General features: G+C 36.3%; 1 protein-coding gene across 1 annotated transcript; it reads right to left on the reverse strand.

Annotated features, from left to right (window-relative positions):
* Positions 1–429: 429 nt before the first annotated feature.
* Positions 430–6330, reverse strand: LOC125277792 (heavy metal-binding protein HIP-like). Its single transcript, XM_048206295.1, has 5 exons — positions 6285–6330; positions 3120–3236; positions 2512–2628; positions 1522–1650; positions 430–1427 (listed from the first exon to the last, which is right to left on the reverse strand). Exons 2-5 carry the CDS (start codon positions 3232–3234, stop codon positions 1144–1146), a joined length of 645 nt encoding a protein of 214 aa, XP_048062252.1. The 5' UTR covers positions 3235–3236; positions 6285–6330; the 3' UTR covers positions 430–1143.
* Between the last annotated feature and the right edge of the window lie 8715 nt (positions 6331–15045).

Here is a 15045-nt window from a genome sequence, read left to right on the forward strand (position 1 = left end):
TTCTTTGTTAGTCATTAGTCTGTTAGTATATTTAGTCCTCATGTTTCTATTGTATGATGTTTAGGTTTGGCTAACTGCTGTTGCGGAGTTTTATGTTTCTTATGTTTCTTTTTTCAAGTCGAGTGTTATTTTGTATCTGTTCATTTTGGATTCAGTAAAACTGCACTTGGGTTCACATTCAACTCTCCTTCAGTGGACGTTCATTACAGACTGATTGCAGCACAGATTTTTCATACAAAAAATCAGGATCTAATTGCAGCAGTCTCTATTTATTAACAAACTCAAAAATGGCAAAACCACTCAATACAATCAGAGCTTTTAAAAAGCACGTACAGAACAACCCACTTTCTTCGAAGATGGAACAAAGACTAATAGAAAATACTTGATGCAATGAGGAGATCCAGGTCAGATGATTAAAGATTTTATTGGTTAATAAAATATGATCAAATGATAGACATATTAATTTGGAATGATAAAAATGCAAATTTAATAATGAAAAATTATGATAAAAGAGTAGCACAAAGTTAGAAACCAACTTCCAATATATCTGAAATACTGAAGTCAAAATCCAAGTATTATCTAAGTAAAATGTTAGTAAAAATCTTAAGATCTTAACAAAATCTGAGTAAAATATTCTTGCCTAAAAATAAAGTTTGCCGAGATCTTGTTGAATCAGAATGCCAAAGATCAAAATTGAGTCACGATTATCAGATTGAGACTGAACATACAGAAAAACTGACCACCTTATATATTATGAAAACTGACGATGAAACTGATGAAAACTATGATATCTTATGATTAAAATAACTGATTAAATGATTGATTGTTAGTAAGAGAAATATTCGTCCCAATACTCAATACTATATAAACTAATCCAAACCAAAGAATAAAGCAGGTGCAGTGCATTAATCAAACAAGTAACCATGGAAACAAATGCTAACAAACACTTTCTTTAAAGATGGTGTTGTTTTGATCAAAAAGAGTAAATAGCCATATTAAAATAATTCAAAGCTGGTTATTTTGATGTTTCAATGATTCATTCTCATCAAACAAAGACTGGATTAAGTAGCCTGATATTTCACCTTAACCTGTAAACCCATAACGTTGCATAACTGTTCTGTTTGTTCCCCGGGTGTATTTAGTTTACATGGCATTGATAAGAAAACCATTGAACATTGTGCCATTTTCTATGACATGATCCCAGATCCATCCATTCTTTTGGAGTACCATATAGACTCGATCCCCTTTCTCCAACAGCAGCGTTAAGCCATTGCCTCCGTTCTCTGTATGACATCCACTCTTGTGATGTCCTGTTACTACTTCTTGCTTTCCATTTCTATACAAGGCCAACCATGTTGGATTACTAACTCCACAATGGTAGAAGTAACTGAAATAGTAAACTCCTCGTAACGGTGCAGTGAAAATCCCTGTTAAAGAGTGAGACAGATCTCCATTAACAGCTGTAGACATGAATTATACAAGTGTGTTGATATTGTTTTCAGCAGTGTGGATTAACAGTACCTGTGTCCTGCTTGTAGGCATCACCAACATTAGAGTAGATTTTCTTGTAAACCAGTGTTGTATCTGCGTTTACTGGTCCAAAGAAACCATTTGATCCTAATGCAGCTGAAAATGCCACCTTTGGTTTGTCTGAAGAGAACATATACCTTCTTAAAATGTTGAAAATCAGCTCAGAAGCAATGCAAACAATTTATACATAACTCTTTTTGAAACATATTTACATTTCAAAAATGTTTATATTAAACAAAGATTATTGGAGTATGTTTTACAGGAAAATACTATTTCAGCCTTTCAGAATTTCACATTTAAAGGTGCTAAATAGGATCTTTTCGTCGACTGAGAAACCAAAGACTGTTACTGAGTTTTTGAAATGAGCGCATGCGTTAGAACAGCCACCCTCCTTCACAGGTCATTTCAAAGGAACGCCTCCCAAAACTCGTGCACGAGTATTGGAACACGAGTGTTTACCACCGGCATTCGCTGTGTCGTGTGAGTGGATTCATTATGTCGGACTCACCGCAGGTAACTCATAATCTGCAGTTGTTACTCCTGTCTCCGGACAAAAACATCGCATGCGGCGCCTGTGGAGTGTGGAAAGTTACTGGAGCGCGCAGCCGCGCTCGTCTCTCACAAGTAACGTCACGGCAGTGATTGACAAGCCAGAGGGTCAATCGTTTACGCGATCGTTGGCTGATGTTTTTAAAGCCCTACCTCGTGCACAGATGATGTATATTAACATTATTCCTTTCAGTGCACCTAATAAATAGTCTTTTATCAGTTAGTAAAGACAGTTTCAAGTAATATTGCAAAAATGTATAAAACAAAACATCCTATTTAGCACCTTTAATTCAGTACATGTCATTTCTTTGAAACAGTTTACAGTCAGATATTGCTTGGAAATCACAAATAATTGCACAGTAAATCCTACACCAATCGTTTATCAATTAATAAGATATTACAGCACATCGGTTTTAAAAACACTAGTCTCACCTCGGTTTTCCTTTTGGAGTTTCTCAATCTGAGCTTCACTGTTAGCAAGTCTGGTTTCCAGAGCTTTGAGTTTATTCTCTGTGGTGCAACGTTCCTTCTGTAGCTCTGATGCCATGACTGCAGTAAATAATGTATTTATACATTTGAAGTTTAATAATGACTACTTTATCATTCTAAAATTCTTTTTACTTGTTTCTGATTTCATTAGTTCTCACATTTTTAAAATTCCTTAAAATGTAATCTAATCCGGTGTTTAAAATAAATAAATAAATAAATAAATAAATAAGTAAATAAATAAATAAATAAATCCTTTCATCATTGAATGCAAAAGTTAAATAATTTCTAACTGTTGTCTGCAGTGAAATGACATATGCATCTGATTATTTTGAAGATATATTTTTGTTCCTGATGCATTTCGAGTCTTCCTGGAATATTGTTGAGATCTAAACCCCTCATAATCAGTGTGATAAATGCCATTTCTTTGAAACAGTTCACTATCAGATATTGCTAGGAAATTTAACAAATAATTGCACAGTAAATCCTACACCAATTGATTTTCAGTGAATATGATATTACAGCACATCGGTCTTCAAAAACACTAGTCTCACCTTGGTTTTCCTTTTGGAGTTTCTCAATCTGAGCTTCACTGTTAGTAAGTTTGGTTTCCAGATCTTTTAGTTTATTCTCTGTAGCATCAAGTACCTTCTGTAGCTCTGCTGTCATGGCTGCAGTAAAGAACAATGAACAATGGGGATATTAATACATCTTAAGTTTAATAATGGCTACTTTAACATTTTGAAATTCTTTTTACTTATTTCTGATTTAAAATGTAATCTAATCCGGTGTTTAAAAAATCCAAAAACAAATAAAGGCATAAATCCTTCCATCACTGAATGCAACAATTAAATAATTTCTAACCGTTGTCTGCAGTGAAATGACATTTGCATCTGATTAGTTTGAAGATGTATTTTTATTCCTAATGCATTTTGAGTCTCCCTGCAATACTGCTGAGATCTAAACCCCTTATAATCAGTTGGTGTCTGTTCACACTGTCATAACATTACCTGTTCGTATCATTTTAAAGTAGTGTCTCACCTGGGATCCTTGCATGTATTTGGTATGTTAAAGCTGCAATATGTAAATTTTTCGCCGCTAAAGGTTATCTAATCAAAACAAAGGCGTAGCTTGATGACACAGAGTTTGAAAACAGAATCATGGGAGATGTTATCTTCACCTCACAGCTAGTGGAAAAGAATCAGGATGGGACTCGGGCAGAAATTATATTCATGGATGATATTATTAACGTTACTGTAGTATGAAGCAGAGCAGGGAGAGTGCTGTGAAAGCTGAACGAGGTCGCTGGAGCGATCGCTATTGTGAGAGGAACGCTACCTGCACACACCTCGCGAGCGGTGTTCTTATTATGTCGCAGACACCGCTTCCGATTCTTCCGGTCAAGCATATTAGGTAACACAGCGCTGTTTATCATATTAGAGATGACTGTGTTGAAAATAATTATTCTTTTAACGTTACTCTGTGCGTTCGCTCGGCGGCTGCTGTAAGACACTTGTTGCATACTGCAGTAAGATAGATAGATTTTAAATAAATAGCATGCAATTAAGTATAAATGCTGTATTAGCCATTTGACAAAATATTTTTTTCTCTGAGGCATGGCAAATAAACAATAAGACTAAACGTGTTAAGCTATATAACAATAATTCGTTTTCCGCCTATAAATATTATTTTAGTTTTCAAAAAAGAGGACAAAATGTGACAAATGTGTTCACAACCATGCAAATATGTTATTTCACTTTGATACATAAAGTAATACATCTTTTCCATTCAACTTTTGGCTCAACAATAGAATAATTACAAATAATAACTAGCAGTCAAAAAATAATTTCATTAGGCTACTCCTTGTGTTCTCTGGTAGAATACTTTCCTGAAGATCGAATCTTTCCCAACAGTCCAGTAGGCATGAAAGTCTTTGCAAGGCATGTTTAAAGTTGTTTTGTGAACACAGAAGCCTCTGCTAGATGTTTCCACTAGGGCTGTGTGATATTGAAGAAAAATGCGATATGTGATACCGTGTTCTGTGGTTGGGCCACGGTTGTGGAATAATCTGCCTTTAAAAATCAGGTTAGCCCTTTCCTGACCACTTTTAAGTCTGTACTAAAAACGTACTTGTTTTCCATGGCTTATAATTAATCTTCTTTTATGGTTCTTGCCATGCTTTTGTAACAGGTATAGAAATTAGTGCCCCCGACTCTTTTATTGTTGTTATCACTTAGACTATGCCCATTTGACTTATAGTAGTGTCTGTCAACAAACATAAACAAATGGCATGCTTCAGAACAAGAAAATAAGCCAAACATATCAGCAAAAAAAAAAAAAAAAAAAATCCCATCTGGACACATTAGGTACAAAAAGAGGACATGTCCAGGGAAAAGAGGACGTATGGTCACCCTAATAAATGTAACCAAACAGTTTTTCACTTGTCTAATAAAACATGTAATATATTAAAGCAACTTTGGTGTTTCCATGGTTTCTACAAAATAATACCGGAAACCGAGGCTAAAGGAGATATGATGCCATTGACAGGTGACTCCCAGCCACGTCCCGTATCCTAGGTTAAAATCATGATTTTCTCAATAGTTGGTTTATTTATTCAATTTACAAACAGTTGGAAACATTTGGGATATTGTAAGTACTCAAGTGAACAAAATATATAACACTGGCCTAGTGGTTTTTGGATATTTTACTGCAAAAAATTAACATATTGTGCCTTTAAGAAATTAAGTTGTCTGGTAATGTCTTCAGTTGAAGTATGAAGCCAACTGTGTTCCAGTGGTCATATTTATACTACTGTTGTTCAGAAAATTATCTATTTTATCTGCTGTAATGCTGCCTGAATCATAATCGCACTGTGTTTGTTCGTTGGCCACAGGAGATAACAAGACACAATCAGGAACCAGTTAAAGTAATCAGTGTGAACAAAATCAACCTTTGCACCGCAGAGGCGGGCGGCACAGAAGAACAAACGGTGGCATTTAGGTATATTTACAGACTGTTTAACCCTCTACTGCACACATTTTGATGGCACATGATAAAAAGTATTCCACATCATTTCTGTTAATTTGGGAACATTTTATTGATAACACTTTTTTTTGACCCCCCACCCTCCCCAAAATACTTTTTCATTGCCTCAGGGCAACATTGTGCAACAATGGTACAGAATCATCGAAAAAATTATAAGACAATGTTCAGAGAGCAATACAAAATCACAAATCTTTTTCAAAAATGTCAAAAAATACATTAAGTAAAAAGGGAAAAACACTTCAAACACATTGATATATTGGATTGGATACATGCATAGGTTTGTATCATCTAGTTTGTCATGTCATATAATGAACTTCATGTAATGAAATTTCAATCCGTATGAAACTTCAAAAAGCAGTTCTTCTCTGCTGTGAAATAGTGGTGTACGTTACAATTTTTACACATCACTTTGGGTGTTCCTGTGCATCCAGGAACCTTGCATCTTCCCTTCTTGTCACACATTAATTGCCAGTGTGAGGTATTGTCTAAGACATCCTTGAAGTACCCCTTATCGCACAACATTGAAAAGAAAAACTGAATTTCTGAACATGCAAAATAAAAAAACTTTATAAAACCTGACAAAATGTTTCTCTACACCTTCATACACACACACATATTTTTTTATATACAGTTCATGTCATTTTAAATAAGATTACTAAAGCAAATAATCTTACCTTCTTCTCACACCATGTGCTCATGTGACTATGTGTCAGAAAAGGACGTCCCACCTTCAAATGGTGCTTGATAGTGACTCCAACACCTTACTGGACTGTTCTTTGATACTTTTGACCTTTCTAATTGTTTGCAATCATTTAATAAACATGTACTAAACATAGGGCTTAAAGGTGCAATATGTAATATTTTTGCAGTAAAATATCCAAAAAACCACTAGGCCAGTGTTATATATTTTGTTCACTTGAGTACATACAATATCCCAAATGTTTCCAACTATTTGTAAATTGTGAGAAAATTGCAATTTTAACCTAGGATCTGGGACGTGTGAAGAGTCGCCTGTCAATTGCGTCATACCCGCGTTACCCTCGGTTTCCGGTTTTATTTTGTAGAAACCATGGAAACACCAAAGACGCTTTAATATTTACATGTTTTAATAAACAAGAGAACAACTGTTTTGATATATTTATAGACAGAAAATGAATTATTGTTATTTAGCTCAACACGTTTAGTCTTATTGTTTAAATCTACTTTTCTTGATTTTTTTTTTTTTTTTTGCGAGTGTTGCTTTACCATGCCTCAGAGAAAAACACTATTTTGTGAAGTAGCTAACATAGCATAATCAGATGCAGCTTTATTTTTAGTAACAGTAATACAGCATTTTTTTCCATCATACAATACGTTTTAAAAAGTAATTGCATGCCATATCAATACAAGCATCCAGCATTTAATATGATATTCTAAAATGGATCTTACTGCAGTGTGTAACAGTGTCTCACAGCAGCCGCCGAGCGAACGCACAGAGTAACGTTATAACATCATTTTCAACACTCTCAAATGTATCTAATATGATAAACAGAGCTGCGTTACCTCATACTCATGACCGGAAAAGCGGAAGTGGCGCCGGCGACTGTGTCATAATAAAAGTCCCGCTGCTCGTGAGGCGTGTGTTGATCAATCGCTCCAGCTCCTTGTTCAGCTCCACAACACTTGCTCCTGCTCTGCTTCACACTACAGTAACGTTAATAATCACATCCATGAACAAGATTTCTTCCCAAGTCCTATCCCAATTCTTTTGCACCGTCCGTTGAGGTGGAGAACACATGTCCCAAGATTCTGCTCTCAAACCTGGCATCATCAAGCTACGCCTTTGTTTTGAATAGGCCTCTAGCGACCTCTAGCAGACAGAATTATTACATACTGCACCTTTAAAGGGGTCATGAATTGAGAAGTAAATTTTTCCTTGAGCTTTTGATATATAAGATGTCATCGTACTATAAGAATATCCTGTAGGTTTCAGAACTAAAAACTTCCTTGTTAATCCAATAAAAGCTTTTATTGACACCAGACCCACTGAAAGACTGATCTTGGAATGTGCCTATAGATGGGTGAAACTCTGCCTTCACAGAATAAATCAAGATAGTTTTTCAAAGATCATTTACCTCATTGATGAATGAAGCCAATTTATTAAAGGTGCCCTAGAATTAAATATTGAATTTATCTTGGCATAGTTGAATAACAAGAGTTCAGTACATGGAAAAGACATACACTGAGTTTCAAACTCCATTGTTTCCTCCTTCTTATATAAATCTCATTTGTTTAAAAGACCTCTGAAGAACAGGCGAATCTCAACATAACACCGACTGTTACGTAACAGTCGGGATCATTAATATGTACACCCCCAATATTTGCATATGCCAGCCCATGTTCAAGGCATTAGACAAGGGCAGCCAGTATTAACGTCTGGATCTGTGCACAGCTGAATCATCAGACTAGGTAAGCAAGCAAGAACAATAGCGAAAAATGGCAGATGGAGCAATAATAACTGACATGATCCATGATATCATGATATTTTTACTGATATTTGTAAATTGTCTTTCTAAATGTTTCGTTAGCATGTTGCTAATGTACTGTTAAATGTGGTTAAAGTTACCATCGTTTCTTACTGTATTCACGGAGACAAGACTGTCGTTATTTTCATTATTAAACACTTGCAGACTGTATAATTCATAAACACAACTCCATTCTTTATAAATCTCTTCAACAGTGTGTAATGTTAGCTTTAGCCATGGAGCACTATCAAACTCATTCAGAATCAAATGTAAACATCCAAATAAATACAATACTTACGCGATTAGACATGCTGCATGACGAACATCTTGTAAAGATCCATTTTGAGGGTTATATTAGCTTTTTGAACTTTGTTTATGCTGTTCAAAGCAAGCGCGAGCTCCAGGGGTGGGGGGCACGAGAATTAAAGGGGCCGCAACCTACAGTACAGTCCAAAAGTTTGGAACCACTAAGATTTTTAATGTTTTTAAAAGAAGTTTCATCTGCTCACCAAGGCTACATTTATTTAATTAAAAATACAGTAAAAACAGTAATATTGTGAAATATTATTTCAATTTAAAATAACTGTTTTCTATTTGAATATATTTCACAAAGTAATTTATTCCTGTGATGGCAAAGCTGAATTTTCAGCATCATTACTCCAGTCTTCAGTGTCACATGATCCTTCAGAAATCATTCTAATATGATGATTTGCTGCTCAAGAAACATTTAATGTGTACAATTGTACAAAATATTTGTGTACAATATTTTTTTTCAGGATTATTTGATGAATAGAAAGTTCAAAAGAACAGTGTTTATCTGAAATCTAATCTTTTGTAACATTATAAATGTCTTTACTGCCACTTTTGATTGATTTAATGCATCCTTGCTGAATAAAAGTATTCATTTCTTTAATTTCTTTTCAAAAAAATAAAAATAAAAATTACTTACTGACCCCAAACTTTTGAACGGTAGTGTATAATGCTACAGAAGCTTTGTATTTCAGATAAATGCTGTTCTTTTGAACTTTCTATTCATCAAGGAATCCTGAAAAAAAAAGTACACAAATAATCATAAATGTTTATTGAGCAGCAAATCAGCATATCAGAATGATTTCTGAAGGATCATGTGACACTGAAGACTGGAGTAACAATGCTGAAAATTCAGCTTTGCATCACAGGAATAGATTACTTTGTCAAATATATTTAAATAGTACACAGTTATTTTAAATTGTAATAATATTTCACAATATTACTGTTTTTTACTGTATTTTTAATTAAATAAAGGTAGCCTTGGTGAGCGGACGAAACTTCTTTTAAAAACATTAAAAATCGTAGTGGTTCCAAACTTTTGGACTGTACTGTATATATCGTGCATAGTTAATGATGCCCCAAAATAGGCAGTTAAAAAAATGCATTAAAAAAATCTATGGGATATTTTGAGCTGAAACTTCAGACACATTCAGGGGACACCTTAGACTTATATTACATCTTTTAAAAAGACGTTCTAGGGCACCTTTAAGGAAATCAGAAATAAATACACAACTTAAATTTAAATCTGATTGGTCAAATTGAGTGTAGCTGCACTGCCCTGTTGAAAAAACAGCATATGCTGGTTAAGGCAGGTTTTGAAGATGGTATGCTGGTTTGAGCTGGTTTGAGCTGGTCCTAAGCTGGTCCTAAGTTGGATTTGGCTAATGCAACAAATGACATCAGAGAAACGTCAGAAAAATAAATATACTAAAATGTATCTGAAATACATTTATTTCATGCTAAGTATACTACAAATACATTTACATATTTATGTACTTATTATAAATACCCTGCAATTGTACTTTTGGTATATTAAACTGATATAGGCCTACTTAATGCCTGCTTAACTGGAACAAGTAATTTTGTACTTAATGAACAATAGTTATCCAAAAATAGTGCTGAGGTCCAACTAAAGATAAACTTAACTACTGCGAGTATACTTTAGGTACACTTTAAATGTCATACATTTAAATTGTACAGTGATCATACTATTCTTACTAATGGCGATATTCAAAAAAGAGGCCTGGTCGCTTGACCAGCAGGGAACATGTGGCCTCCGACAGGAGCAGCTCACAGTGCCTACTGGAGCAGTGTGGAACGACTGATTGGAAGGGCTCATGGGGAAAGAGAAAACTTGGACATTCAACCGGGAACCTCTTGTGGCATCCGACGAGAGATCAAGACACACAGCATACAATGGGTAAGCCTTGCCAGATGGAGAAATATTTATTTATTTATTTTTTATTTTTTTAAACTGATTGGTCCTGATGTAGCTTTGGAACGCATCTGAAGACCATCTTCCTAGAGCTTGGATATGCTGCTTGGAGAGGCCTTTTTGGGCTGCTGAGGTTGCTGCCCAAATGCTGAAAGAGTGACTGGGGAAATTTTTTGCTGGGATGCCTGACTGTCGGAGAATGGATTTGAGGTGTTTTTGGAACCAAAACCATGTAACGGGTCTGTTGGAGTCATCTGTGAATAGAGGTTCAAAAGGGGATTTAGCCTGAGAGCTTCTAGATTGGAGAGCTCACGGCACCTTTTTGTCGGGAGCGCCAATTGATGTGGTACAGCGTGATTTGGAATGACTGTCCGGGAGAGCCCACATAGCCTCCGACGAGAGCAGCTCACGGCATGGTGCAAGTGGGCCCTACCGGCTGACGGTGGGATGAACAAAATTTGAAGCACCCGGAGGGAGAGCTCTCACAACATTCAATGGGAGTTCAATACTCACAGATTTGGATGGGTAAGCCTCACCTGTAGTTGACTTTTGCACATGGGCACAGTAAGTGGAGGAAATAGCACTGCTGCGGCAGTGAAAGCGAGGTGACACAGAGAAATGAAGCTCCTGTGGGAGCAGAGGAGACAACACTGCTACTGCAGTGAAGGCCGGCTGGCCGGAGCTCCTGAGGGAGCAGAGGAAATAACACTGTTGTGGCAGTGAAGGTGAGGTTAGATGGAGAACTGAGCTCCTTCGGGAGCAGAGAAGACATATTTTCACTACTTGAGTGGATTGATGGTGTTAATTGAGGCGGATGTGGTGAGCCTGTAGGTTTGAGTGTGTGAGAACAAGCTGGAGCTGAAGAATTCTGATAAGGGTTCATTGAGCTTCTTTGGTGTGGAAGCGATATGATCGAATATAGCTCTTAAAAGCCTCTGGCAACCAGCCACTGAGAGTTTGAATCTGATGCTGGGAAAGGCCTTTTTGAGCAGCTGTGGTTGCTGCACCTACGAAATGAAAGACTGAAGAAGTGATCTGGTGGGACGATGAGCTGGGGTGGAAGATAGGCAGTCTGGTCCAGCCTCACATTAGGGTCACGATTGGACATGTAGTCCAGGGACAAAAAGAGAGTTTGAAACTGGTGACTGGGCCAACGCCGCTAGTGGAGGCAGACTCATGCTAAGAGCTGTAGGTCACTGGTAGGGAAAAGGTTAGAGGCAGCGGAAAGAAGAGAAGGAAGTGTTATCTGGGCCTGTGTCAGTAACGGAGAGAGTCTCACGCTATGAGCTGCAGGCCCTGGACAAATGGGGAGTGTTAGAGACAGCAGGATGAATGCCTGAGATGGCTGAGCTTGTTGGTTCAGGGGTCAAATCTGTGTTCATTCCCAGCAGCACAGGTCATTCTGTTCTTAAAGCAGGAAAGACTGGAGGATCATCTCAGTTCAGTTTATATGGAGCACGTCCTGAGGCCTGTTCTACGAAGACATTTTCAGTTTCTACTCAGGTAAGTTTGAGATTAGTTTGAGCAAACTCTGCTTTTTAGTGGTGTTTATCGTCATGTTAACTTATGGCAAACCTGCTCCAGAGCTGGTTATCTTCTGGGTTAGAGATTGCAGACCAAAACTGGACCAATCAGTTGTGAGTAAAATGACATATATGATGAAATAAAGAATGACAGCAGTTTAAGGCAAGGCAAGGCAAGGCAATTTTATTTGTATAGCACATTTCATACACAATGGTAATTCAAAGTGCTTTACATAAAGAAGAAGAATAAAAAAATAGAACATAATGAATAGAAATAACAGTAAAAGATATAAAATACATTAAAAATGAAATAAAAACAGGAAACGGAATTAAAAGAATAAAAAGATAATACGTATAAAATAAAATGCAAACAGTTCGGACATAGCACAGTGCTCAATCAGCAAATGCATAGATAAAAAAATGTGTTTTGAGTCTGGATTTGAATGTGGCTACTGTTGGAGCACACCTGATCTGTTCTGGAAGCTGGTTCCAGCTGCGGCTGGCATAACAGCTAAAAGCAGACTCTCCCTGCTTTGAGTGAACCCTTGGTATTTCTAAATGACTTGATCCTGATGATCTGAGTGATCTGTTAGGTTTATATTCTGTGAGCATATCTGCAATGTATTGAGGTCCTAGGCCATTGAGTGATTTATAAACAAGCAACAGTACTTTAAAATCAATTCTAAATGCAACTGGAAGCCAGTGCAAGGACCTGAGGACTGGTGTGATGTGTTCATGTTTTCTGGTTCTGCTCAGAATCCTGGCAGCAGAGTTCTGTACGAGCTGCAGCTGTCTTATGGTCTTTTTGGGAAGACCAGTGAGGAGCCCATTACAATAATCCACCCTGCTGGTGATGAAAGCATGAACAAGTTTCTCTAAGTCTTGACTGGAGACAAAGCATCTAATTCTTGCAATATTTTTGAGATGATAATATGCTGATTTAGTTACAGTCTTTACATGCCTACTAAAACTAAAATCACACCAAGATTCCTGACTTGATTTTTAGTTGTTTGACCCCTAGAGTGAAGGTATGTGTTCACTTTGAGAACTTCATCTTTGTTTCCAAACGCAATGACTTCAGTTTTGTCTTTGTTTAAGTTTACAGTGAAAGAATTTTTATTTGCTTTTGCTGCTAATTATTTAATATATTTACATTATATGAATTATAATTATTTATAGTTCATATAACATATTCATATAATGATTACATTTGCCAATTAATATTAAACTTTGCATTTGAATTAATATAAATATAATAAATGTAAGCTTTTAAAATGGCTAAGGTTATGTGTTTTCTTTTAAGCTCTTTGTGAACTTATATAAATTATTATTTAACGTTATTGATAAACTCTTAAGATCAGCTTCCTTTCTGAACAAAAAGACTTACTGTAGGCTAATGCTGAACATGATTGAGAACTGGTTGTCAGACATGAACTAAAATAAACCCTTTGAAATGACCTTGTTACAAGTTTTCAGGTAATCTGTGACACCTGACATCAGACTGAACAACCAAAGCGTAATCTGGGCCAAATCCTCATCTGTGTTATCCAGCTAGCTAATATTAACAAATAATCCAGACAACAATACAGAACACATCAGAGAAACCAAACGCTTCAGCTGAAAAACATTAAACTTGAATGGCTTCACAGCACTGAGACAAACGGTGATCTGAAACTCTTTCACACTGACCCTTCATGACTGAACATTGTGTCTCTCTCCTATTTCTTGATTTTTCAATCAATGTTTCCATTTTCTCAAGAGCTTTTATCTATTAAAGTACTTCAGGCTCATTTCTACCATAGACTACAGCAGTCAGAAGACTTCAGATTCATTCTTCCACGTTTAATGGTGGTTGACAAAACAAGGTTTCTGCCACCTTCTGGACTGGAGTGTGAATCTTTCTCTCTCATATGCTGCATAATATTGCTTCAGTTTCAAGTTTTACAGTAATTAAAAGAAAATTACCTTTTTAGGTTATATTATATTATTATTGTGTTTCTTTAGGTTAAGTCTGTGTTTAAGTCTCTTTAGTTCGTCTCATTTGAGAACTGGTAGGATCAAAGTCAGTGGACCGAGACTGCCATCTGCTGGTGCACTACATAAATACATGTGTGCAAGGGGGTGAAAATCATCACATTAGACATAATTCATATCTTAAAGAGGACCTATTATGCCCCTTTTTCAAAGTCTTGATGTTTTTGGGCTCTACTAGAACAGGTTTTCATGCTTGAATATTCAAAAGCACATTTATTTTTCCATATACACTGCTCACAAAAAGTTGGGGATATTTGAATTTTGGGTGAAATTTCAGAATGCTTTAAAGGTTTATAACCTTTAAAGGTGAACTTAATTTGACCTTCTCTAAACCTTTGAATGCACATGTCCAACTGTTTAATGTTTCAGTACTTTTTGCATAACATGCTGTTCACTAACAAGGTGATTAACCACAAAATTCACAATAAGTGTCTGATCTATTAATCAACCATTAAATGTTCTGGTTCAATGAAAATTTGTATTTAAACTGTCCTCTTCATCATGCTGTTCACATTTTGACATCATGAGACCAAGACGACACCTAACAATTAATCAACAGTACCTGGCCATTGCGAGGCTTCAAACGGGATGTTCTCAGAGGGAAGTTGTCACTGAGCTTAGTCTCACAGAGTGTCATCAGCAGGTTGCAACAGAGACACAGAGAGACTGGAAGAGTCACAGAAGGCATAGAAGTGGATGTGCTTTGGCCACATCCCATGCTGATGAGATGCATGTCATTCCCTCCCATCAGCTGAACAAACGCAGTCATTCTTTCCACTTCTGCCATGAAGAAACACTCAAACCCTGATTTACTCCAGTTAATTGATCAACATGCATTAGTTATTTTTATGTTTCATTACTTTTAAACTGCCACATACAAGTCATTCATGGTGAGATTTATTCTCCAAACACTAATAATTTTGTCAAACAGCGCTTTAGTAAATTCATGGATTTAAATAAATGCTTCACTGAGTCTTATTTTCGAACGCATTTCAGACTATTCAAAATACCATTTATATCACAAAGAATATATCTCTAATATGTGTTTATATCTCATTCTAAGGACTTGATGATGCAAACTCTGGATCAACATTCACCATTACAAATTTTGCAATATATCCATAATCAT

The sequence above is a fragment of the Megalobrama amblycephala genome, linkage group LG11 (genome assembly GCF_018812025.1).
Source record: "Megalobrama amblycephala isolate DHTTF-2021 linkage group LG11, ASM1881202v1, whole genome shotgun sequence".
Classification (NCBI taxonomy): Eukaryota; Metazoa; Chordata; class Actinopteri; order Cypriniformes; family Xenocyprididae; genus Megalobrama; species Megalobrama amblycephala.